A 24,670-nucleotide genomic window follows, 5' to 3' on the forward strand; every position below is an offset into this window, starting at 1 on the left:
TGAACCGTCTGAAAGCCTAGTTTACTCCAGAGACCTTACAACATGAATTTATCCAGAAGACCGTAGAGCTAGATTGGGAGAGAAGGATGTGACCGTTCGCATATGGAGTGGGAACTAGATGCCACTTACAATAAACGTGACAGAAAATGATTAAAACAAGAGCTTCTCACACAACTTGTTTTTAAGAGACGAAGAAAGTAAACTTGGAATAAAGGGGAACTGGGATGTTTTCCAAAGTAGTGACGGGCGACTCCAGCCACCGCACTATAATCTCCTTTGCCCCCAACCCCACCACGTGCCAAAGGGTGGCACCGGAAACTCACACGACAATTACAGCTCCCTGACTTTGACACGCTACTCTGACATTCTGAGAACTCGAGCACACCCACCCACAAGAGGGAAGAACGCAGGAAGACAAAGGCAGAGATGAGAGAGAGCCACATGGTCCGGAGAAGAGAAAAAAACATGGCCGAAAAGAACAACTAAAAACAAACATCTCAAACACACACTGGCCCTCGCCTTTGCTGTTCATCACATACACTTGAGAGATAGTCGGTGAGAGAGAAGTTGATGGTGGAAGGAAACTGGGGAAGACATGGTAATGCCAGGAAAAGCCATGAGCCAACCTGATAATAACGTAGAAGAGGTCTGGCTGGCTTTAAACAAATGCCCTTACCAGTATACTAATATACTGGTAAAGGATAAATTACCCTGTAATTTTACATTAAAGTTGTATAAATTGTGACACAAGCTGGTTTATTTTTTAAATATCTCCGTAATGTTCATTTGTTGATAATTGTGCTCATAGCGACAACCAGATTTTGGCATTGTACTTACAATGTCATAATACCACCAATGTATTTTTTTGGGGGGGGGGCTGTTTTATCTTTATTTATTTGGTGTATGTGTGGGTCAGGGGACTTACTTGTGCCAAAGAGTGCATGTGGAGTCAGAGGACAACCTTTGGACGTGGTGGTCCTCTTCTGTTGTCTGGGTCTTGGGGATTGAATTCGCATCTTTCGGTTCAGTGGCAAGCACCTGCACCTGCTGAGCCATCTGAGCAACCCAGACTTTTCTGGTTTTTCTTTTCTCCTGACTTCTAAGATTGTGATAACATCAGCGCTACGCTATTTATGTGCTTGTCAGGGAAGGGCCAAAGAAAACATTAATTTGGGGTCATTATTTTTATAAACTAATAGCTCTTAAACATAAACGCTTCATCAAATTTCTCTTTTTAAAGATGTGCCCAAAGCGTAGTGCTGAAACAATGCAGTGAGGCAGAAATCTCTGAAATGCCTTTCGTTGGCAGGTCCCCGGATGCTGAGTCATGCGCACGACTTTTAGCTGGCGCGCTGCCTGCCTGTTCCCTCCCCCTGTAGTTTCCAAAAAAGTAGAATGGCCATTTGCTTCTTTAATGAGCCCTGTGACAAACACGGTTGTCAGAGCATCCGACGGACCATGATTAGTTTTTGGTACTCAATGTAGGTTTCAAAATGACTAGCGTTCGTTACGCTATCTGGAAAGATAGCTGATAACCTTTTCTTGAAAGCATGAGATAATTAACGCTGTGTGCAAAACTCAGCACTAAAGAACCTTAATAACCAGTGGGCTTTTCCTTTTCCTTCTGTCCTTTCACACAGGTACAACTTGGCCAAGTAGAAATCAAATGCCCGATCACAGAGTGTTTCGAATTTCTGGAGGAAACTACTGTTGTCTACAACTTGACCCATGAAGACTCCATCAAGTATAAGTACTTCTTGGAACTTGGCCGAATTGACTCCAGCACCAAGCCATGTCCTCAGTGCAAACACTTCACAACCTTTAAGAAAAAAGGACATATCCCCACTCCTTCCCGATCAGAAAGCAGATACAAAGTAAGCATGCTCTCCAGAGTGGTAGGTTAAAGGTCACAGGATGGGCGCAGCCCTGATTGGCTGACTGGTAGTGGGCATTGATTGGGCTTCCTTCTCCTGTCCCCTTATCCAGAGCCCCAGGTCTGCAGATGTTGCCTGTGAGTCTGACTTGTAGTCTGGGGAGACAATGCTAAGAGATCACAGTGGAGGATTTAACTGAAGTTTTCTTGACGTTAAGCATGTTGAAAATTCTTTTAGTAACCCAATGAAGGCTAAGCATAAGAATGACAGTCATCACTGCTACCAAGTGCTGAGTAAATACTAGCGCCCCCCCCTCCCCCGTCCACTTCTTTTTAAATAATGAGCTTGACTTTTCAATGGTCTCAATTTTCATTTCCTCAGCCTTTGTCTATAATGAGCAAAACCATATAAAACACGGTTCATTCGCTGTTTGCCAAAACCCAGAACATTGATTGCTATGTGCTGGGCATTTACTCACTTGAGGTGACAGACAAATGTGACCCTGTCCCTGCCTCAAAACAGTCTCTTAAAGGTGTGTTAGCCAGTTTTCTGTTCCTGTAACAAATACCTGTGACAATCAACTTATAGAGAGAAAAGATTTGTGTTGTCTCTTGGCCAGTTTGAGACGTTCCAGTGTAGGGAACTTTAGCCTGGTCATTTTGTGCCTCTGTAGGAGAATCAGCTGAGCAAAGGTACTCATCTTGTGGTTGGAGGCAAAAGAGAGTGGGCGGGCGGGAGGTTGGGGCTCCAAGCCCCAGTGATCCGAAGGCTTGCCGTTAAGCTTTGCCTCCTAAGGCTGGGACACCTCTCACTAATCCCACCCTAGAAACAAGCCTTTATTTACCATACAGACATCTGGGAGGGGGTGGTGCTTAAGATGCAGTCTGTTGCAGAAGGAACGTGTGTAATACGCATATGTAAGTGGAGAGCTTGGGTAGGCACTAGCTGGGATGGTCAGAATGGCTTCACGGAGAAGGAATTGTTCTGGCTGCCAGAAGAAAGCATTTTAGAGAAAGCATGAGTCAGTGCTTGGGCCCAGAGGCTGAGGCTGGGTGTGTTGGAAACAGCTGAAGAAAGAAGGGAGAGGCAGCTGGGAAGAGAGGTAAGTGCAGGTCAGGCTGAGTCTTGTACTCTGCTCACGAGTTTGGATTTAATTCTGCAGGCATCCGAGAGCATTCAGAGGCTGCCACAGAGGGCAAGACCAAAGACAGGAACCATAGGCTGAGCTGTGGGATGCAGCCTAGAGAGCTGTCGGGACACAAGAGTGCATCAGCCCTGCCCAGAACAATGGTCTTGCAGGATGTAGCACCTTCCGAGGAGCCTTCCTGGGACCCGCAGCAGAGTATGGGGACTTTCAGAATGAGGCCACCAGGCTGATACAGTGGGGTCTTTCTTCACCATCACAGTCTTTCCAGTTAGGGACAGCTCCTGCCCATGTACTGTGTCTTGGAAACCATGGCTACCCCATTATTCGTCCTGTAGTCTCAAGGAGTCTGGTTTAGTGGGCATTTTTCTCCCCTCCACTGTGGCAGTGGGGAGCTAGAGTCCTGCTTGGTTAGTCCGAGTCTCTCTATGACTAATTGGCCTTCAAGGCTGCTCAGCTCTCAAAGCTATAGAGTGTTTCATTTATGGTTTCATTAGGTACTCTAGTCTCTTTAAGGCATAACTGTCAGGAAAAAGTTTTCTGTGAAAAGCCTGCCATCTTGAGATTATGAAATTATGTAACTGAAACAATGCTCTACAGAGATGATGGATCTTAATAGACTATTTTTTATGTCATGCTTTGTATTCTTAGGTTACTTTGAGGAACTACTCCAGTTGTATTTTATGAATGTTATCAAGAAATGTTTAGTTTTAGAAAGACTTGTCTTTCCCTAACTTAGAATATTTTTTCCCTAAATTATTTTTAGAATTAGATATATGTATAAAATGAGACTACTCAGTTTTGGAATCTGTGATAATCAAAACATGAATGTATAGTGGAACCAAAGTGAAAATAATTTGAGTAATTTAAACTGTAATGTTATTACTAAATGGGCAACAAGTACTATAATTTACAGTAGAGTTACTGTAAGAATAAAATATTATGTATTGTTTCATCAAAACCATGTTAGGATAAACATAATTTATCACCTTGCATATCTATTTAGCTATGTGTGGTTTTGAGTGAAGCAAAGGTATTTGGATAATATATCCCAATAATAGGCATCTTCCAGTGACTGTCAGCTGGCTTGTTGGTAAGCAAAGGAGCAGGGGACAAATGGCCCAGGAGAAGAGAAGTTGCTTTGAGGAGAGCAGAAATTTAGTAGAAAATAAATGTTGCTCAGAATAAAGCAGTTTAAATCTTCAGGGTTTGAGAAAGTTTGGAAAGCCAGGTGTGTGCTAGCCAGCTTTATGTCGCTGTGACAAATGCCTGAGATACTCAGTTTACAAGGAGGAAGATCGCCTTCTGGTTTCGGTCCATGACTGGCTATCCACATTGTCTCAGAGCCTGTGGTGAGTAGCAGGAACATGTAGAGCGGCAGAGGAAGTAAAAACGGGAGGGAGGGGCTGGGTCTCAGTATTTCTTCAGGGACATACCCACCCTGACCTAACTTCACCCCCTAAACCCCACCCCTCAAGGTTTCATATCCACCTAGTGCTATAGGTAACAACCCAACCTTCACCAGCATCCATGGGCTTTTAGGATACTCCAGATCCAAACGTTAGCACAACTCAGAGCAGAGCTATTGTGCAGATTTCAACAACTGCCACGCTACCACTGATTGTGGGTGTGATTATGTTTCTTGTCCCCTGGTTATTCTCCCAGAGGAGAAAATCATGACAGACGAGACATATAACCTCGCTGTTCCATCCTGTCCATAGTTTGAGGCACGATTCCAGTGCTTCCTGAAGCAGTGGTTCTTACTACTTTAGAATAATATTTACATGTAGCATATTTCGTCACCATACTCAGGCTGTACATTGTTAGCACTACACAATCTGCATGCTCAAAATTATCTCCATACTGAGTTAAGAAGGGCATTGACATAGTCATTCCAGCAAGCCCCATGGCATACTTGCTTGCAGGGTAGAGTTGTAAATTGACACTAAGGTCTTGTTACTTGAGGTGAGCAAATGGACTTTTTTTTTTTTTTTCCATTTTGATGTGTTTTAATCATCTGTCCCAATAACCAAATCCACTTCCAATTTGATATAGTGAAGAACCCCGTCAAACTATGGCATAAGTTAACAAATAACAAAAGGTTGCCTGTAATCCCTAATGTCTCTGAATAATTTATCTGAATAATTTAGTATCTCTTTGTGACATTATTCATATCCCCAGGCAGACTTATACCTATCAACAGATCCTTTATCGTGTTTAATTATTTCAGTAGTACTGTTTTTGAATCATTGGGTTACAGTATCTTCTTTGAAGATATCACTTTGAGCATTTATTATGGTTTTAGCTATCAAGTCAGAAGCACATAAGATAGCAGGTTAAAAATTGAGTTAAAATGTCACAGTTATTTTCTAGCTGAGTGGATGCGTCTCATACGAAGCTAAGATCTAAAATGCCAGAGCTGAGCCTTTCATTTATATGGTTTTCTTTGTAAAGACTGTGTAAAAAATGTGTGCTAAACAGACGGCAACGGGACAGATAGAAAATACCACCAGTAATCAGAAGTCTGGGTGCTCATCTGTCCCCTCAGATCCCCAGTTAACAGTTTACATCATTTGAATAAGGTGTGCTGTGTTCGAAACACTGTCAAATTCGTATCAAATTGAATCAGTGCTTTCCTGAGCTGAGAAGTTTACACTGAGACAACCTTGTCAAATCAGTTTTACTTTTCTCCTTCAAAATATTTACATCATCATCCCCTGGGCCCCGTAACTCATGCTGTAAGGTCAAAAATTTATGCAGTTCCTTTTCTATAAGGCTGACTTTGATTTCTGATTAAAAATACAATTTCTAGCCTAAATAGTCCTTTTAATGTCTTGATGTCATACTTAATGTCTATCAAGGTGCAAGCAAGTTCACAATGAGAAAACCAATGTGGCTTACATGTACTTACATGACACCTAGAGACAAATGCATTACCTGCTCCTGAAAGTTTTCTCCATAGAGATTATCATTTGGGATTTTATGGTACATTTGTGTAGTTGTTTGGTTAGAGCTTTGCCTTCTAACTGGTCTCTAGGAGGCTGGTTCAGGCTGACTTCATTCATTGCTAATAGGTAGCCGTATGACCTTGAAAGTATGCTTATAAAATGTTGCTAAGGAAACTAATAAAGGGCCAATATGTAAATAATAAATAATAATAAATATGTCCTGCAATAGGTGCCAAGTGCTGGGAGTGTAGGAGAAGAAAAGAGGGATTGGAAAAGTTTCTTTAAAGAGTAAAAACATTAAGCTTTGAAATGTTGAGTTTGCCAAAGTAGGTCAGAACACTGGCTTTCAGCTTGATTTATATTCTCAGCCTGTCACACTTTCTCTCATACCACAAGTGTAGTTTACACATCTCTAACTGGAGGTAGTAATAGCATCTCTGCCCTAAGAGTGTGATAAGAACTGAATGAAATCACACATGTAAAGGCCTGTACCATGACTAATACTTTGTACATGTTCAACACAAACCAGAAACTCTTGTGGTCATTATTGCTAGGCAAGGGGAGTAAAGTCAACAGCCCTGAGTGTTAAGAAAGGGCATAGAGTCAAAAAGAGTAGAGATGGAGTCAGTGATAGGGCCAGAAACGAATGGAAGGAATAGAGGAGCGATGGCATTGACTGTCTGGAAGAAGAGAAACAGGGTAGGTTGGTAGGTCATAGAAGATGACTTCAATTAGAGCTGGTAATGGTTCAAAGTGTAAAGACCCTTTGGGACGTCAGAGAGATGCCCTTGAACTATGGGTAAGAAGTGATTTATACAGTTCATCAGTATTAGGAGGTTGAGAAAAGATTTGTAATTTTATTATTCAGGGTTCTGTAGACTCTAGAGGAACAGAACTGATAGATGAGTGGATAGACGATATCTTCTGTGTCATCTATCTGTCTATCTATCTATCTATCTATCTATCTATCTATCTATCTATCTACAGAGAGAGAGGTGGGGAGAGATGGATACTGTCTATCTGTCGATACAGACAGATGTCCATAGATAGATGATGGATTTATTAGAGTGTCTTACAGGTTGTAGCCCAGCTAGTCCAACAATAGCTGTCTCCCAATGCAAAGTCCAAGAATCCAGTGCTTGTTCAGTTCATGAGACTGGATATTTCAGCTGGTCTTTCGTAGATGCCAGAATCCCAAAGAAGTAAGCTCTAAAGCCAGTGGATTGAGAGTGAGGCCAGCAGGCAAAGAGCTTCCTTCTTCCACATTCTTTATATAGGCTTCCAGCAGAAGATGTGGCCCGGATTAAAGGTGTCTTCCCACTTCAAATGATTTAATTGAGAAAAATCCCTTCCAGCTATACCCAGTCACTTGGGTTTTAATTAATTCTAGATGTAGTCACGTTGCCAACCAAGAACAGCCATCAGAGTAACCACACTTATAAAATGAAGAGGAGAAATTGCCTCGGGAGAAAAGTGAGGGTTGTTCTTCTGTGGGGAGAAGGAGAGGGAAACAGTTTACCACCGAGGATCACAAGTAGCTTCTTGTAGTTTACTGAGGTCCTTCGATTCCAAGCTCCCCTCTCCTTCCAAATGTAGACTAGGAGTGAGCCACCTTTTCGTTCTGACTCAGCTTGAGTTGCACGTCATCCATATCAACACAGCCAACATGTCAAAGGCACCTCTGTGGTTCCTGAAGGCAAAACTAATAACAGCCCTTCACTCCTCACAGGTGTTAAGCAGAACTGTGGTGATTTACACAGTGTGGCGGTGACTCACCATCAGGTAGAAGGAAAAGCCACTTAGATGTCCTGGAGAAACGGCCTTACAGCTTTAGCACCTTCTGGAATGATCACAAGCCCCCCGGGTAATCATTCTATAAAGCTGCACAAATACGCTGTTTCTGTTTGTGGTGAAAATAATTTCTGAAGGGCTTTCAGAAGGCTGGGGAGTCAGTAGGTGGTGGAAAGTGTACTTGGTCTTACTTCCGGTAGAAATGAGAGAATTTCTTTCTATATGTAAAAAATATTTCAGCCTTCCCCATGAATGTGAAATTAGTATGCTCTGCTCTTCTTTCTCTACATATTACCCCCCCTCCCCGCGCGCACCCCTACCCCCCCACCCCATCACTTCAAGCTGACTGGTTACAATTAAGAAGCAAGCTGCTAGTCACTGGTCAGTTTAGCTCCTAACACACACTGATTTCTCTTGGGACTGATGCATCATCCATGTCAGCAACCGACAGAAAACAAATGTAGCTTCTCAGATGTTGTTGCCCAAGAGAGATAAAAATGAAGCTGTCCAGCCAGATTTAAAAAAGCCAGCTAAACAAAGGGTGTGTTGCATATGTTAGCCTTGAAGTGTTTACTAATGCTCAGCTCTGATGCAAGCCTAGATGGTACGAACACATTTCTTTCTTTGTTTATTCATGGGGTGCCTTGCCAAATTGGCCTTTTTTTCTCTCTTGATTTCATAAAGTAGCCATATTTTTAGAGTTTTTTTTTTTTTGTCTGCCTTCAACTTCTAACAGCCAAATATTGAAATTCACCTGATGCTTTATCCTTGCATCTACCTCCACAAACTCCCTAAATAATAACAATCCAGACCTATAGTCAGCATAAAATGACATGCAGTGTGGTATTTGGAACAGGTTTTGTTGTTTTTTTCCTCATCACACTGTCTCCGGAGTCTTTAGAACAAAAGACAACAACCAAGAATCATTTCTGGTGTTCACCAGCCAGGAGAAGGGTAAATGAGCTGAGTCGGGTGCTGGTGAACAGTGGTCAGAAAATGTTGCGGAACAAGAAGAGTTGAGACTCTCTCTTTCTTCTCCTTCATCCTCTGCACACCAGCCTTTTCTCATTTAGTCCCTCCTCTGACCAAGCCCAGTACAGGGCCGCACTGGCCTGTAGATTAGGCAGCTCAAGGCAGAATTTTCCAGTTCCTCCCCTTTATACATCAGTGAAAAAGTAGGTCCCTAGACAAGGCGTAGCAGACTTACACTCTTCTCTAGGCCTTGCTTTCTGAGCTTAGAGGGAAGGTCTATAAATACTTCCAGGTGGGCTGATAAGAAACGGTGATCCCAGGTAAGGGGACAGAGCTCTTGGGAAGCAGTCCTCCTCTGGAGGTTCTGATATACTACCCTAGATAAACATGCCTCCAGCATGAAAAATTGTTTTTAAAGTTTTGAGGTGAGTGTATTGTGCAGTGACTGTATATGAAATATGCAACACTAGCAACAAAATTGATATTATGGGAGGTTAGCAAGGTCACAGATTTGGATAAGCTTAGTATCTCGATACACCTTCTTTTGCCCTGTGTGACGCTTCACATGTTATCTGCCCTTTTGGTTCCCAGTCTTGTGGGGGTTTTCTTTTCTTTTCTAGCCTGATTTCCTCTCTGCTGGGCAACCAGCAGGCAAGGTTCATTTGACCACATCCAGGCTCTGTTACGAGACCCTTGCCTCATGAAATGAAGCATGTGGGTTCTTGTACTTCTAGAAGAGGCCCCAGTGAAATTTCAGAGAATAGGATTGTACAAGTCTGCCATGAGACTGGCCACTGCTGCCTCTCTGGCTTTAGGACCAGATGTTAAATAGGATCAAATAATACCTCTTGGGGGTGTATGAAGCTGTATATCAGATTCATTTACTCCCTCTGTAACCCCTGCATACCTTCACATTTCCTTCTCTACAAGACAAACAAACAAACAAACAAACAAACAAACAAAGTAAATGAAGAGAAAGAAAGAAAAGGATTTTCCATTCTTAAAAAAAGTCTTATAACTCATTTTCTGATAATTTATTATATTGGTTAGATTCTTTAGGACATTCCATAGGCTGAATTTTAGATGATTCATGTAAGGAGTGTCTGAACAATTATATATCTTGGTGCATATGCCAGGGTTATAGGGATTTGTAGACTCTGTCTACTGGATAAGTCGGCAAGGCTCAGGGTGAGCTGGCCAAAGCGTTGTCTTAGTTCAGGTTGTTAGAATGCTTTGTTTCTTGGTGTGCTCTCAGGGCCGAATCAAGTACTCTGGGTGGACTGCCTGACAGAGGGTCTTATCTCCTGTTGTTACAGCAACGTTCTGCTCCTTGTGCAGGATCACAACCACTCTGAGAATTTGTCTTCCAGCCTTCCCCGAAACATCTCTCCCAGGGCAATGACTTGATCTTCAAGTTCCCATCCTGGCAGTTATACACGATCTTATTGCTGCCCAGCTTTGTGTCTGTCTGCTGCTAGGAAGTTCCTTACAGACAAAATACTTTCGTGCTTTTCTGTATGAAAAAAAAAATCAGTATGGTCAGTACATGTCACTCAGGTGCTATATAAATCTCTGTTTCTCATGGATTGGTGACTGTGTTTCCTTATTGAGAATCTGTTTGACCTGATATTCCAATAAAAGAAATTCTTCCTGGAAAACGGAAGTAGCTCTGACCCTCATACTGCTTCATGATGCATGAATGTTGTCTAACCCTGAGCATCATAGTAAATAGTGATTTCTTTAAAATTACAGGGCTGGGCATTGGTTCAGTTAGTAACTTGAGATATATAAACTGGAGAACCTGGATTCACATCTCCAAAGCCTACCTAAAAGTTGGGCATGGCGACTGGTATCTGTAATCCCCAATACTGGAGAGGCTTGGAAAAAGGCAGATTCCAGGATTCCTCTGGCCCACCAGCATAGCTTGGTGAACTCCAAGTTCACTGAGAAACCCTGTCTCGAAAACAAAAGAAAGAGCAATAGAAGACAACATCAGATATTGACCTCTGGCCTCCGCACACAAATGCAGAAATCCGTATGAACCTTCACATACATGCATCACACATTCACACAAGTCAATTTTTAAAAAGTAAAACTGTACATAGGAATATGGAAATTTAGTGAAAAATTATCTAGTTTTCTTTAGTTTGGCTTATCTTGAGTGTTTTCTTGGTGTGATGAGTCAACTGTATGTAGGAATATGGAAATTTAGTGAAAATTATCTACAGTTTTCTTTATTTTGCTTTCTTTGTCTTGAGTGTTTTCTTGGCATGATGAATCAACTGCATATAGGACTATGGAAATTTAGTGGAAAATTATCTACCATTTTCTTTATTTTGGCTTCTTTGTCTTGAAAGTTTTCTTGGCATGGTGAGTTTGCAGGCAAACATCATTTGCTTAGGGCAGCTGAATTTGATTGAGTCTTATCACCTGAGAGTATGACAAAGGTTCCTATGCAAACTAATGTGATTCAGGTGTCAGAAATGTGCTGTAAAGTTCTTTTCTTTTCTATTTTCTTAAAAGATTTATTTATTTGTCATGTATACAGTGTTCTGTTTGCATGTATCCCTGTAAGCCAGAAGAGGGCACCAGATTTTATTACAGATAGTTGTGAGCCACCATGTGGTTGCTGGGAATTGAACTCAGGACCTCTGGAAGAACAGCCAGTGTTCTTAACCTTTGAGCCATCTCTCCAGTCCCTATTTCTTAATTCATGCAGAAGACTTTGCACCTTAATCATGGTGATCGACAAAATGTCATGAAGATAGAATAGTAAACATCATCTGGTGATGTGGTCGTACTACATCAGTTACTGGATTTAATTGGATTCCTTTTACAAATAATTTACTCATTTTTTTTTTCACTTATTAGTTTAGAGATACAGTTTTACTTATTTGTAGTTCAGTTGGTAGAGCATGAGACTCTTAATCTCAGGGTCGTGGGTTCGAGCCCCATGTTGGGCGCCATTTTTAGTTAAGAGTTTTTCTGCCTGGCCCAGAGTCAGGACAAATCTCTCTTACCCGCCAGTCCCACAGTCGCTCAGACCCAACCAAGAAAGCACACAGAAACTTACATTGTTTACAAACTGTATGGCCATGGCAGGCTTCTTGTTATCTGCTTCTTCTATCTTAAATTAACCCATTTCTGTTAGTCTATACTTTGCCACATGGCTTGTGGCTTACCGGGGTCTTTACATGTTGCTTCTCATGGCGGCGGCTGGTGGTGTCTCTCCCCAGCCTTCTACTTCCCCAAATTCTCTTCTCTCTTGTCTTGCCTATACTTCCTGCCTGGCCACTGGCCAATCAGATCTTTATTTACACAGAGTGATATCCACAGCACTTATTAGTTTAGAGAATCCAGTCTTTGCCCTTAGTGAATTTGTAAACTCTTAGAGAGGATGGATGTCTGCATACCTAACGTAGTAAATTTCCTGGTGAAGGTACTAAATCCTGTTAGGAAGTATAGGGAAGTCATTTTGAAGAAAGAAGCTTTCTCAGCATGTGTCAATGGACAGACTGTTAATTAGACCCTTTTCAATTATAGGAAGCAGATAGGTCATATTTCTTAGGCCATTGAAATAAAGTTTGTTAAGTACTCCTGCTCTGCCCCTCCCCTCGGAAGTGGGAAGGAAGAAGGCAGGGCTCAGGGAGAACCAGACACTTCTGGTGGCATAAGAGCACAAGTCAATGTCGGTTCTCTTCTCCAGAGATCTGCACATACTCTTCTTGTCTTTGCCTCCATGGTAAAGACTGAAGCATGTGTATCCCCACTTTGCATCTAAGGAGAGAAGAAATATTTTGCTTCTCATCCCTGAAGAGTGAGTAACCTCTGCTGCCGAAGCAGACGTCAGCTACTTCTTCAGCAACCTGTCAACTATGTCAACCGATAGCTACATGTATTTGGAAGAATCTCTGAGTCCAATAGTCTGTGGTCAAAGAGATGGAGTTGGAAGGCATAGATTAGTCCATTTCAAACTTTAGCATGGTTATGAATCACCTGAAGAGAATCTCGTAAAAGTGTGAATTCTTGATTCATTATGGATGGGCTTTCATGAGTCCTGTGGTTCCAACAAGCTCTCTGAGGCTGCTGCTGTTCTCGGAATTAACTTTGAGTAGCGCATTGGCGACCTTTTTCACCTTTACAAAACACCAGACAAGAAGCAGTGAACGTGAGTTGTTTGGGCCTGCAGTTCAGGGGGATGCAGTCCATCCTGCTGGGGAGTGTGTGGCAAGAAGAGCAGGTGGGGCAGCTTTGCATCTGGGGGCACATTGGGTCCCAAGTCAGAAAGGAAAAGAGTAGATAGGAAGCGGAAAGTGAGGCAGGGCTCGAAAGCTTCAGCAACTGCCCCAGTGACCCACTTTCTCCAGTAAGGCTTCACCTCCTGAAGTGTCCACAACCTTCCCCAACACTGCCCCCCTCTGGAGACCAGGTGACACAGCTCATATTCAACCCAGTCCAGATGGGAAGAAGGGAGTACGTTGCTTCTGCGTGAAGATGATTTTTTTCAGAAGGCACACTCTCCATGCGGTAGGCCTGTGGTTGTGAACTGGCATTTCCTGAGGGCAGTAACTGAACATGGGAGTGGAGGAAATTGCAGTGCTGATGTCTGTGTTTGCATAAGGCCAATTTTGGATATGGCTAAGGTCCTAATGAATAAGACAAAAGCCAGTACTGTAACAATCTGGCTATTCTCCCTGAACACCAAAGTTGCTGTTACTGTTTACTATTTTAGTTCAAAGTATGGTAAGCAGTTGAGTGTGAGTTTTTGTTATTCCTGGTTTCTTCAGATCTTGCTTTATAGTGGGCATCTCAGTTTGTCTCTGCGTCTGTGTTGGTAAGAATTAGTGGTAGGACTCACTTTCTCTCGGGGACCACATCCTCTAGTTGTGACATGAGGTACCAGGCTCCTTCATTATGGTATCTTAAGATAATCACATATTTCTAATATCACTGTTCAAAATCTGTAGATGCGATGATAGTTCAACTCTTGGCCACTTTTGGATCCTTGAGCCATTGTAATATCCCACCTTCATGAAGTGATTCCCAAAGCAACTTTGTATTACTGCTTCTACTCACTAATAAACAGAATCTAAATTTAATTTAAAACCCTGCAGGGGAAGGGGACAGGGAGGGAGAGAAAAGTGCGTGGAGAGGGAGAGAGGGAGGGTGGGGGGAAAGAACACATGCATAGTTCAGCCTCAGGCACCATCCACCTTGTGTTTTTTTTTAAATTTTTGACACATACTCTTTACTTGACCCTGTACTCAACCTTACTGATTTAGGCTATGCTGGCTAGCTACTTAGCCCTGGATATACCTGCTTCCAACTCCCCAGAGCTAGTGACAAGCATGAACAACCTCCATGCCTGGTTTTTGTTAAATAGGGGATCTGTGGATTGAACTCAGGTCCTCAGGCTTGTTTTAGTTACTGTGAAAAGGGCCTTACAGTTTTTCATCTAATGATGGCTGGAGTTTTGTGATTTAGACTTGTGAATACTGTCTAATGGAGACGATTGAATTAAGTACTCAAGCTTTCAGACATCTGTGAGATGAGTGATGGAAAGATGTGCTCTTCACTTCTTTCCCGTTCACGTCTCCCATGTGTATGCAAAAGGAAGTCCCCACCCCCTTTATACTATGGTGTCTGTTCTGCATTGTTGAATGACCTAAGAGGAAACATAGTTTCTCTTGCTTTATTTTCTGAAGCTTACCCACATCAACTTGTTTTTCTTACCTTAAAAATTAATTACTTACTCCGGCGTGATGACTAAGTAATTCCAGCACTTGGGAGATGGAGGTGGAAGATCAAGAGATAAAGATCATCTTTTACTACATAGTCAGTTGAAAGCTAACTTGGTTACATGAAACCCTCTCTTTAAAAAACAAAACAAAACAAGCTTAGTGTATAGACACTTATTGTTGGTGTACCCAGCCCATATTGTGTAAGCCAACCTCATAAACTCCCTTTTGTTCTTTTTAAAAGGACTAATTTTAATTTTAGTATACAGAAAAGGCAAATGTGTTTTTTTGAAACCACTGAATAGTTAGTAACTTTCCCCCACCCCCAAACCAAGGAGTCCCCCTATTTATATTAGTAGATTGGGAATCCTGTAAAATGGTGAGTAGTTGAGTAGTGTGACCGTGGTGACTTTTGAGTCAAATTTTTAAGTTTTCACTTATGAAGGAATGACACCCAGTGTGATCAAGTGTTTTGATTCAGTAACGAGTATGCTGGCAATGTAGCCAGACAAATTTAGGCTCAAGTACTTTCTTAATACCTATATGCTATGTTACTTTGGGTGGGTTACTTAATATCTGCCATCATCTGTAATGTATACTTATGAAGGCCTTTTGTAGCATTATTTTGAGAATAAGAAAAATAGGATGCATTATTACCATTTAACAATTTTGAAATTAAATAATTCTATTCTAACAGTTGACATTTTTATATAAAATTGAAAGCAAAATTTTATTACTTCATATTTGCATAGAAAAATATGATTTATCCCTGCTTTCCTTTTTTTTCTTTTCTTTTTTTTGAAACCTAGTGTCTCTATATAGCTCAGGGTAGCCTCCAATCTTTCTCCCAAGTGCCAGCACTAAGAGGGTGTGCCAGCATGCCCAGAGTTTTTAATTCTTGACATGAGTGAAAACTAGAGTCTTTTGACTTATAAGCAAAAGAGCCGTAATTGTAACTGCTTCTTAGTTAATGTGCACAGTGGCTGCACTGTTAAAAAAGCATCCATAGCCAAAATGTAAGGGGTAGTATTAGCTACAGTTTGTCTAAAGAAACCTTAACTGTTCTTCAGGATGTCAATAAATTCAGTCAGGTTGCTGTGATGCAGTGTATCACAAGAACAAAGATTAAGAGAGGTCTCAGTTAAAAGATCATTCATGGTGAGGCGTTTTATTTCAGTTCATTTTAATCAAATGGGAGTGGGACCATGTATTTGTGATCATATACTTTTAAAGTTTGAATGAAGAATACTATGTACAAATGTAACACTACTTCACTACCATTTAAAACAAAGAAAGGCGTAAGAGATATCTCCCATGTTGGGTAGAAGACAGATGCTTTCAGTGAGCATATTCCATAAATTCATATTCCCAAAGAATGCTGCTTTCTGAGGGCTTCTTATGTGTCACCAGCAGGATCAACACACTGATACCTTATTAACAGTATTCTCAGTGGTCACTGCTGATTCAGTAGTGTGGCATTGCCAATGTGCTTTCCCTTTGAGGAAGCACCTATAAAGTATGCTAGCCTTTGGTAAGAAAAGCAATGGATTTTTTATTTTTATTTTATGTATATGAGCACTTTATCTACATGTACAACTTTATATCATAAGAGGGAATCAGATCCCAATGTAGATGATTGTGAGCCACCATGTGGTTGCTGGGAATTGAACTCAGGACCTCTGGAAGAACAGCCAGTGCTCTTAACCACTGATCCATCCTTCCTGCCCGGGAGGTCTATTCATGATTCCCATCAGCTGCAACACTCGGGAGAGCAGGCCCTGCACCCCACCAGAGCAGCACAACAGATCCAACCCTTTAGCAGAGGTGTGGATGAGCCACCTCTGAAACTGTGAGTATGGGACAGCTGTCCCCATTTGCTATCTGGTGGGCCAACCCTACAGCAGCTGTTCAGGCCCAGAACCATGGTTATGACTTGGCCTGTCCCAACATCCATCCCATCTATGATCTACTGGAGCGTGTGAAGGGACCTGACCCACAGACCCAAAGCTGCAGGATCTCCACAACACAGGGTGCCAGCAGGATGTCCAGGAGGAGCCCTAGCAGGGGCCCAGCATCAAACATGTAGTGGAGCCCTATCAGGGGCCTAAAACCAGACCAATGACTCTTTGCAATGAACACTTGCAAGTAGAAATGTAAGGACCAAGGAGTATACAGTGTGACTTGTTGGGTCACACTGCAGCTTCCATGATGAGATTTTTAATCCCCCCCCCCTTCTTAATTTTCTCTAGAATTTTGTTTTATTCAGTGGAGGGGATTCAGAAGCAGAGGGCAGATGCAAAAGGAACAGGGAATGAATGGGATGAAGTTACATAATATGGAAAACACAGAATAAATAAATTTTATTAATTAAAAAAAAAGAAAAGAAAAGCAATGGGAATGACTGGAAAGCTGGCTCAAAGGACACGTGAATTGACAAGCAGTCAAGGTGTTTCAATTTGGTGCCTTCAGGATTTACTTTGTGCTTCAATATGGGAGATTTTTATAAAAATAAATTGCTTTTCAAAATGTCTCACATGTTTAATGATTGCCTGAGTTGTCTCTAAACAATAAACTATCCTTGTCCAAACAGTCTTTCCCTCTTTCAGTAACAGAGTATTCGTATTTTACTGAGATTTGGTCTGGTTTGTTCTTGGAGAAAGTATTTCAAATAATAACCTTTCGGCTAATTTCCCAAAGCATTGACATTCTTATCCTTTCAGACACCATGCTGGTTAATTGTTTGCCAACTCCACACAGGCTCGGGTCATCTGGAAAGAAGATACCGCAACTGAGAAGATTGCTCTCTCAGATTTATCTGTAGGGCATTTTCTTAAGTAATGATGGATGTGGGAGGGCCCAGCCCCTTGTGGGCAGTGCTACCCCTGGGTAGGTGGTCCTGGGTTCTATAAGAGAGCAGGCTGAGCAATCCATGGGGAGGAAGCCTGTAAGCAGTGTTCCTATATGTCCCCTCCTTCAGTTCCTGCTGCCAGGCTCCTTCTTGAGTTCCTGCCCTGATGTCCCTTTATGATGGACAGTGATTGAGATGTGTAAGGCCAATAACCCTTTCCTCCCCAGGCTGCTTTGGGTCTTGGTGTATCTCAGATGTACTAATACTGTTTTTCTCACACAGATCCAGTGTCCCACTTGCCAATTCATCTGGTGTTTTAAGTGCCACGCTCCTTGGCATGAAGGTGTTAATTGCAAGGAGTACAAAAAAGGAGACAAGTTATTGCGTCACTGGGCCAGCGAAATTGAGCATGGGCAGAGAAATGCCCAGAAGTGTCCAAAGTGCAAGGTGAGCTAACCCTCAGCAGGACAGGAAAGGAAAACGACACCCACATGTAACTGAGCAAGATTCACAGTATGGAAGTGTAGCGTATTCATAATTGCCTACTCAGGTGTGAAGAAGGCTTTACTGTTTCATTTTGCAAGACTAATTATATTGCATGTCAAACAGAACATGTGTGGGCACATAGTGTCTGCTATTGTCATTAGCATGATAATTCAGAATTTAAGAACGCTACTAACAAATATTGGTCTAGGGACTGCAGAGATGGCTCAGAGGTTAAGAGCACTGGCTGCCCTTCCAAAGGTTCTGAGTTCAATTCCCAGCAACCACATGGTGGCTGACTACCATCTGTAATGAGATCTGGCGCCTTCTTCTGGCCTTCAGGGATGCGTGCAGGCAGAAACTGTATACATAATAAATAAATTAATTAATTTTAAAGTACAAATATTGGTCTAAAACATAGAAATCCTTATTTTTCCGCTTACACATTAAGATACGCATGCAAGTAGATGCCATTATGAAGACAATAGAAAAGTTTATTTCACTTGCCATAGATAACTGCAGGGCCTGTACCTGGAGCAGACTGAGTCAGTCTCCTGGTCCCCTGCTCTTCTCCTGCTGTCATCACTGCTGCTTTACATGTCTGTCACTGCTTTACTGTTGTCTTTTGTAACTCTATCAAGGACAAGGCCAGTGCTAATATCAGGAATTGGTGATTCTTTGAGGCCTGTTTTTCCATTTTTCTCTGGACACCCATTCATGTCTTCCAAGAGTTAGCACATCTCTGAGCTGAGACCTAGATGTTGAAAACTATCTCTGCAATAGTCAAGGAAGATGACCTCTAGAGAGTTCAGCAAGTCATTCTAATTTGAAAATACGAGACTGAATGCTACGTGATAGGCATCTGTTGGAGTCTGACATTTTTATTTTAAGGTTTACTTTAGAAAGGGGTGTGTGTGTGTGTGTGTGTGTGTGTGTGTGTGTGTGTAAGTCTTTGTGTGTGGCTTCTATATTTGAACAAATTTACTTTGGGTAACCATACTGGGCCCAATTTCCTTTAAGGATAATTTTGCAGTTGGTTCCTTGAGACCTAGCACTAGATAAATGGAATTTCAATTATTAGAAACGAATTTAAAAGTAATAATGGTGAATCCAAATTGTAGTAAAAGTTTCTTATAAATTAATGCATTAGTGAGCGTGTCATGTTTTGGTGTACCAAATTCACATTCTATTTTATGCATTTGGAAAGTAAATAGTGAAACTAGTTACTGAAACTAGTTAGTGAAATTTATGCTATACTCTTAGGTGACCAGAAGAACTTGGGGAGGAAATTTCTTTCTGTGTTATTCAGGCTGGCCTGGAACTTCTGGCCTCAAATGATCCTCCTGCCCCAGCCTCTTCAGTAACTGGACCTACAGATCAGCTAGACTGAATTCTTGAAAGTGGTCCGTAGTGACCACTTTAAGGTTTTCTCACTTTGCCCTGCCCTGGAGAACAGAACCGATTGCTCGGTACAGATTAGTTTTTGTTCCGTTGTAGATCAAGTCAAGGCGGTTCACCTTTGTCTTGACAGACACTTCACTCTGCGGTGTTTCTCAGTTTCAGACCCCATCCAGGCCAGTAGGAGTTGAGGAGTGTTATTAACTCATTCTCCTGAACGCTTCCCTGAAGAGTGTACTTCACATCTCTCTACATTGCTGTCAAAACATTTAGTCTGGTTCTAAAACTGTGCTCTGAACGAATGGCCCTGCAACATTAAATGCAGTGGGGGGTTTCTGAATGAACAGGAGCAATACAGAAAATCAGGCTTTCGTGACATCCGTGTCCTAAGCTAACATTAAATGCAGCCAGTGTGTTTAGGGAGGGCACTAACAACTTGTGTAGTCTCAACAAGTACAGATAAATAGCTAAGAGAAGGTGTAAGTGCTGCAGCCCTGTAGAGTAACAGGTAAAAGGTAAAGGGGCTTTCAAAAGAATTACCCTATAAATAGTCCAAAGGAAAGAGCCATAGAACCGTTCACAGGACAGCATGAAAACAACCATTTGCTGGTGCAATCCACACCCATAAAGTATAAGTCACAAGTTGGTGTAAGTCATATTTTATGGCTTGTTTTGATTGCAAACACTCTCTTCCAGGCGTGACTCAAAGCTCTACATTTCCTCATCTTTTCTTTTTCTTTTTGGTCTTTGACATCATTCCTCTTTCTTCTCCAAAGAATCATTTCTTCTAATAGGAATTAAGGAAACAGATTCAGTGAGTTGATGTTTTATACCCTAAGACCTCTTTTCACAAATCATCCATTAAAATTTACAAATATGAAAAAAGATTGAAATTTTCCAAGTGCACAATTATCATTATATTTTCATGTAAATATTCTCAGTATTTGTAACAATGTATTTGAATTTTATTTTGAGCAAGCTTATTTATATTTTTACATTCTGTTATCATTATGTTTTCGTTAATTTTATAACCTCATCATTACCTTTTTCTTTCCTCCTCTCTCTCTCTTTCTTCTTTATCTTCCTCTTTTTTCAAAGAGACAGTATTCTCACCATATGGCTTCTGGTGGGATCTTGGTTGTAGACCAGGCTAATCTCAAACTCACAGACATCTGCCTGCCTTGGTCTCCCTGCTTTCTGAGTGTTAGGTAAGGATGTGGGCCAGCCCCCACTCCCATTCTTGCTTTTGAATACAGAGGTTTACTCAGTAAATTATGACACAGCATTCTTATAAAAATGAATTTTCTGTTTGTGTAAGTTCTGACTCTAAAGAAAACGTAAGCTTCTTTTGACAGATTTCCCTTCAACTAAATTACAATATGACAAAACATAGTTCACGATGATTCGACCTGTAAACTAAATTTAACACAAGTAAAGAAATTAGATTTTATTGGTGACAAAAAAAAAAAAAAAACTGTTCGGTTTCATTCCCAAAATTTCATCTAGACACTATACTTGAGATTCTGTAATGAGTTAAGATTCACTAAATTAAATAAAATTAAAAGTGCATCCTTCTAATTAACAAATGTGCCAACAATATAAAACTAAATAAACACCACTGTTGTAAGAAGTTTCACAGCCACACATATTTTAGCCTTAAACTTTCCGTCTAGTCAATAGCTGCTCATGAGTATTCAGGTTTTCAAACAAGGCATTTGATTCCCAACCTCGAGTACTTCTTTAAAATCTTGACCTAAAATGAACACACCAAAAAAAGAAAACTTACATTTAATTTTCTTATGCTTGCATGACAGTGCCTGCCTGTAGTCCCAGCACTCAGGAGGCAGGGACTAGCCTCATGATTTTCTAAGGCAAGACTCCTGCCCTCCAAACATGTGTTTTCAACACATGAACTTTGAAAATACAGCAGTTCATACCCTTGGGCTGTTTTACATGATACTTTGAGGCAAATAGGAAGTTGAGTCAAGAAGACAAAAAAGTGCCCTGCAAAGAAACCGTTCTCTTCACGAAGGTTGCACTGTTTTTGCATCATTAAATGTGGATGATTAGTCCACATATAGCCATTAAATTATCATCAGTAATGTTTAAAATATTTGAACTTGCTCATAATTAAAAATAAAATTCAACTAGGAGACAGGCTGTCACAGTTTTGTGGCATCGCATAGCTCACAGACAAACATCTCATACAACCTGCATAACTTTTAGGGACTCAGATATCTTTTTGTTTTATTTAGTTTGCTTTTTTTTGTTTTGTTTTGTTTTGTTTTTCCCTTCTTGGGGTAAAGGGAACTTTTGCTCAGAATTCAGAGCTTACTAAAGCAAAGTTGAATTAATGTTTTCCAAAATTATTAGGGAAATCAATTTTGGTGGTGGATGCTGGAGGCAGGGGTTAAAAGGAAATTCATTAAATCTCTCCTTCCAAGTTACTTTCTCCCTTAACATCAAATTTTAAAACTATTTACTCAAACTTCTCTGCCATGTGATAGAAATTAGCCACAGTGGACCAACCGGATGATCTACAGCTGATTCTCTTCTTATAGACATAAATGTATGCTTCTGTTTGAGCCATTTTATAAGACATGGTCTAGAACGAATTAATTGGGAATTACATATATTCTAAGGCTAATAACATGATTTGTGAAATAATATGAAACAATGGTAGTTAAGTAATTTGTTCTAAGCTAACACATTCCTTATTTCAAGATAAACGGATAATTACTTTTCTGCTTTTAAAGGACATGTCAGAGCTGTGATCAGTGACAGTGCTGACCTTTGTTTCCATGTGCTGAGTCAATTCCCCAGTAGCACACACACGCATGCACAAATAAGCCAGAATATCAGTAGGTAATGCGAGACTCTGGTATGCAGTCTTTTCTTGTGTTTTTATAATGTTAACACATTAATGATGATACCAGTGCTGTCTAGGATGCCGACATCTACTGCTGCCCAGCAGCCTCTGAGGTAGTTAGCATACAGTCATCCCACATCAGCTGCCAAGTGCTGAGATTATGGACATGTGCCATCATACCCACTGTATTTTTATGACAAAAAACCTTGCTTACTCTTTGAAGATTAAATATATAATGCAAATATATGTTGCATTCATTTTTTAATTGTTAAGTTGCTCTAATTATAAAATAGAAACAAGTGACACTTATAATGTAACAACATACACTTATAAGATGTAAATATGAATTACAACATTAAAGAAATAGGAAACAGGTATATACATATATTGATACTTAATAAAGTTTAAAATTAAAACATTATCAATATCTGTCCTTTGTATTTGACAGTTTTAAATGAAAGTCAAAAAGTGTATTAATATGTCTAAACATGTATATATGGTATATATATGCATATATGTATATATGCATACATGCACACGTATATGAAAGCATTTGTGTATATGTAGTTATAGCATGAGAAAAGTCAATGCATTTTAAAACCATGCAAACATATTTTAGGCTTAAATATAAAATGGAGTTAGGTTCTAAGTTCAGATACAATCAATATCTTCAGTTGCACAACAGTAGTATAAGTTAAAAAATATGCTATATGAAAACTATGTAAATATCTTTGTGTTTATACATGTAATAGTTAGGGTCTAAGTTCCAATATTATAAATAGATTTCATCTGTGTGAATATCTAATGCATTTGAAAATTATATGCCCAGAGTCTAGTTCTTTCAGGAGACTCCAAGACAACATCAGCTTCATTTATGATAGCCAGACATCTCCTGCCAAATAAAACAAGAATTCTGAACTCTCTAAACAGGGATGAAAGGGCCTATTGAGAGTCACCCAGTGGCACTTCTGGAAGGGGTGGAGCCTCATAATCCATTTAGGCAGAGGTGTGTGAGTAAAACGCTGGAGCCCAATCTTTACATGAATACTAATGTGGACATTTTTACTGAAGGATCTAATGCTCTCAGATAGTTCAGTTTGAAGAATGCTTTCTGGTTCTGTAGCAGCTTCAACTCAGAATAAAATAAAATGGAGCATGCAGTTTAGTGATAGAACATGGACTCAGCATGTATGAGTCCCAAGCTCAGTCTCCAGCACTAAAAAAGAAGAGAGAGAAGAGAGGGAAGGCTAAGTTAAAAGAAAGAATGAGTGAGGAGGAAGAGAGGGAGGGGATGACAATCTTGTACTTTAGTGGGATTTTACAGAATGTTGTAGAGGGTTCACGGTGAGAAGACACCTCCCAGGGAGTGCAAGCCAATTGGTTGAGAACTTTATTGTGTGATGAAGGGTTTCCAAGAGAGGGTGTGACCAAGGTACAGAGGTAGAAAATGTGGCATATGGGAGCTACAAATGCTTGGTGGTGACTTTAGTGTCAACTTCACAAAAGTAGTGGCAAGATGATGCTGGAGAAGTCAACCAGACCCCAGACTTTGCATACTCCTTAATCTTACTGTCTCATCTAGGAACCATTCCATGGATTTGAGCAGAAGTTGGGTGGTATCAGATTTATATTTTAGATTGCTGTTGATATTTTGAAAGTAGGTGTAAATAGCTAGAAAGAGATGATAGTATAAGCTTAAGCTAGTTGTCAAAAGGCTGAGAAGACAAGGATCAGATGTTACCTGGAACTAGATCTCTGTGACCTTGATGATTAGTTCCACATAGGAAGTTTAGAGGAGGTTAACCAGGCCTCCCAGTGGACACTTAGCTGTGTGTGTAACAGGATGAGGATGCTATAAACTGAGTTGTGTATTGTAGTCAAAATAGAGTTTTATCTTGTTATTGGAAGAATAAAGCACTCTAGAATAATCGTAACTTGAGTTTTGTTTATTTGGCTTGAAAATGACTAAAAGACTTATGTGTATGACTAGCGAATAATTGTGTGGATCTAAAGGCTAAAGGCCAGGCCCACAGATGAGATAAAGAAATGAGATATAGTGGAGGAACAATGAAACCAATAATCTATGTGTGGAAGAGGTCACCCAAAGAACTTGTTCAAACTGTTGGAAGTATGGATGGAATTAGGGCTCCGTGAAGAAGTAGGAACCTAAGAGAGATCAGAGCAGAATGGAAACCAGAGGTCATTGAAAGAAGAGTACATCAAAGGTCAGTGGAGAGAGAGTAATCATCTGATTAGGTGACACCAGGTAATACAAGATGAAAACCATTTTAAAACAAGTTCCTTGGGTTTGGCAATTGAGTGATCATGGATTACACCCATTTGCCTTTTTGCAAGCATTTGTTGAGAACATGTTTGTGTGAGGATGTGTGCAAGACCCTTAATAGAAATAATGAAAAGATGTACAAGAGGCTGTAGAGGTGGCTCAGGACTTGCTTGTAACCCTGAGGACCAGAGTTCACATCTCCACAACCATGTAACAACACCACACACTCCTGTAACTCTAGCTCTCAAGTTACAGATTGCCAAAGCTTGCTGGCTTCCTGCTTAGCCAAGAAAATGCAAGCCTCGGGTTTGTATGGAGACC

At 40.7% G+C, this 24,670-nt stretch overlaps 1 protein-coding gene across 1 annotated transcript in view; it reads left to right on the forward strand.

Moving 5' to 3' along the window:
* The window catches only part of Rnf217 (ring finger protein 217), a 110,757-nt gene that overhangs the window by 74,900 nt on the left and 11,187 nt on the right, over positions 1-24,670 (forward strand). The window contains exons 2-3 of the mRNA XM_036168899.1: positions 1,641-1,874; positions 17,598-17,762. Of these exons, the coding sequence (XP_036024792.1) occupies positions 1,641-1,874; positions 17,598-17,762 (399 nt within the window). The remainder of the gene's footprint in view (positions 1-1,640; positions 1,875-17,597; positions 17,763-24,670) is intronic.

Source organism: Onychomys torridus, chromosome 19 (assembly GCF_903995425.1).
Source record: "Onychomys torridus chromosome 19, mOncTor1.1, whole genome shotgun sequence".
NCBI lineage: Eukaryota > Metazoa > Chordata > Mammalia > Rodentia > Cricetidae > Onychomys > Onychomys torridus.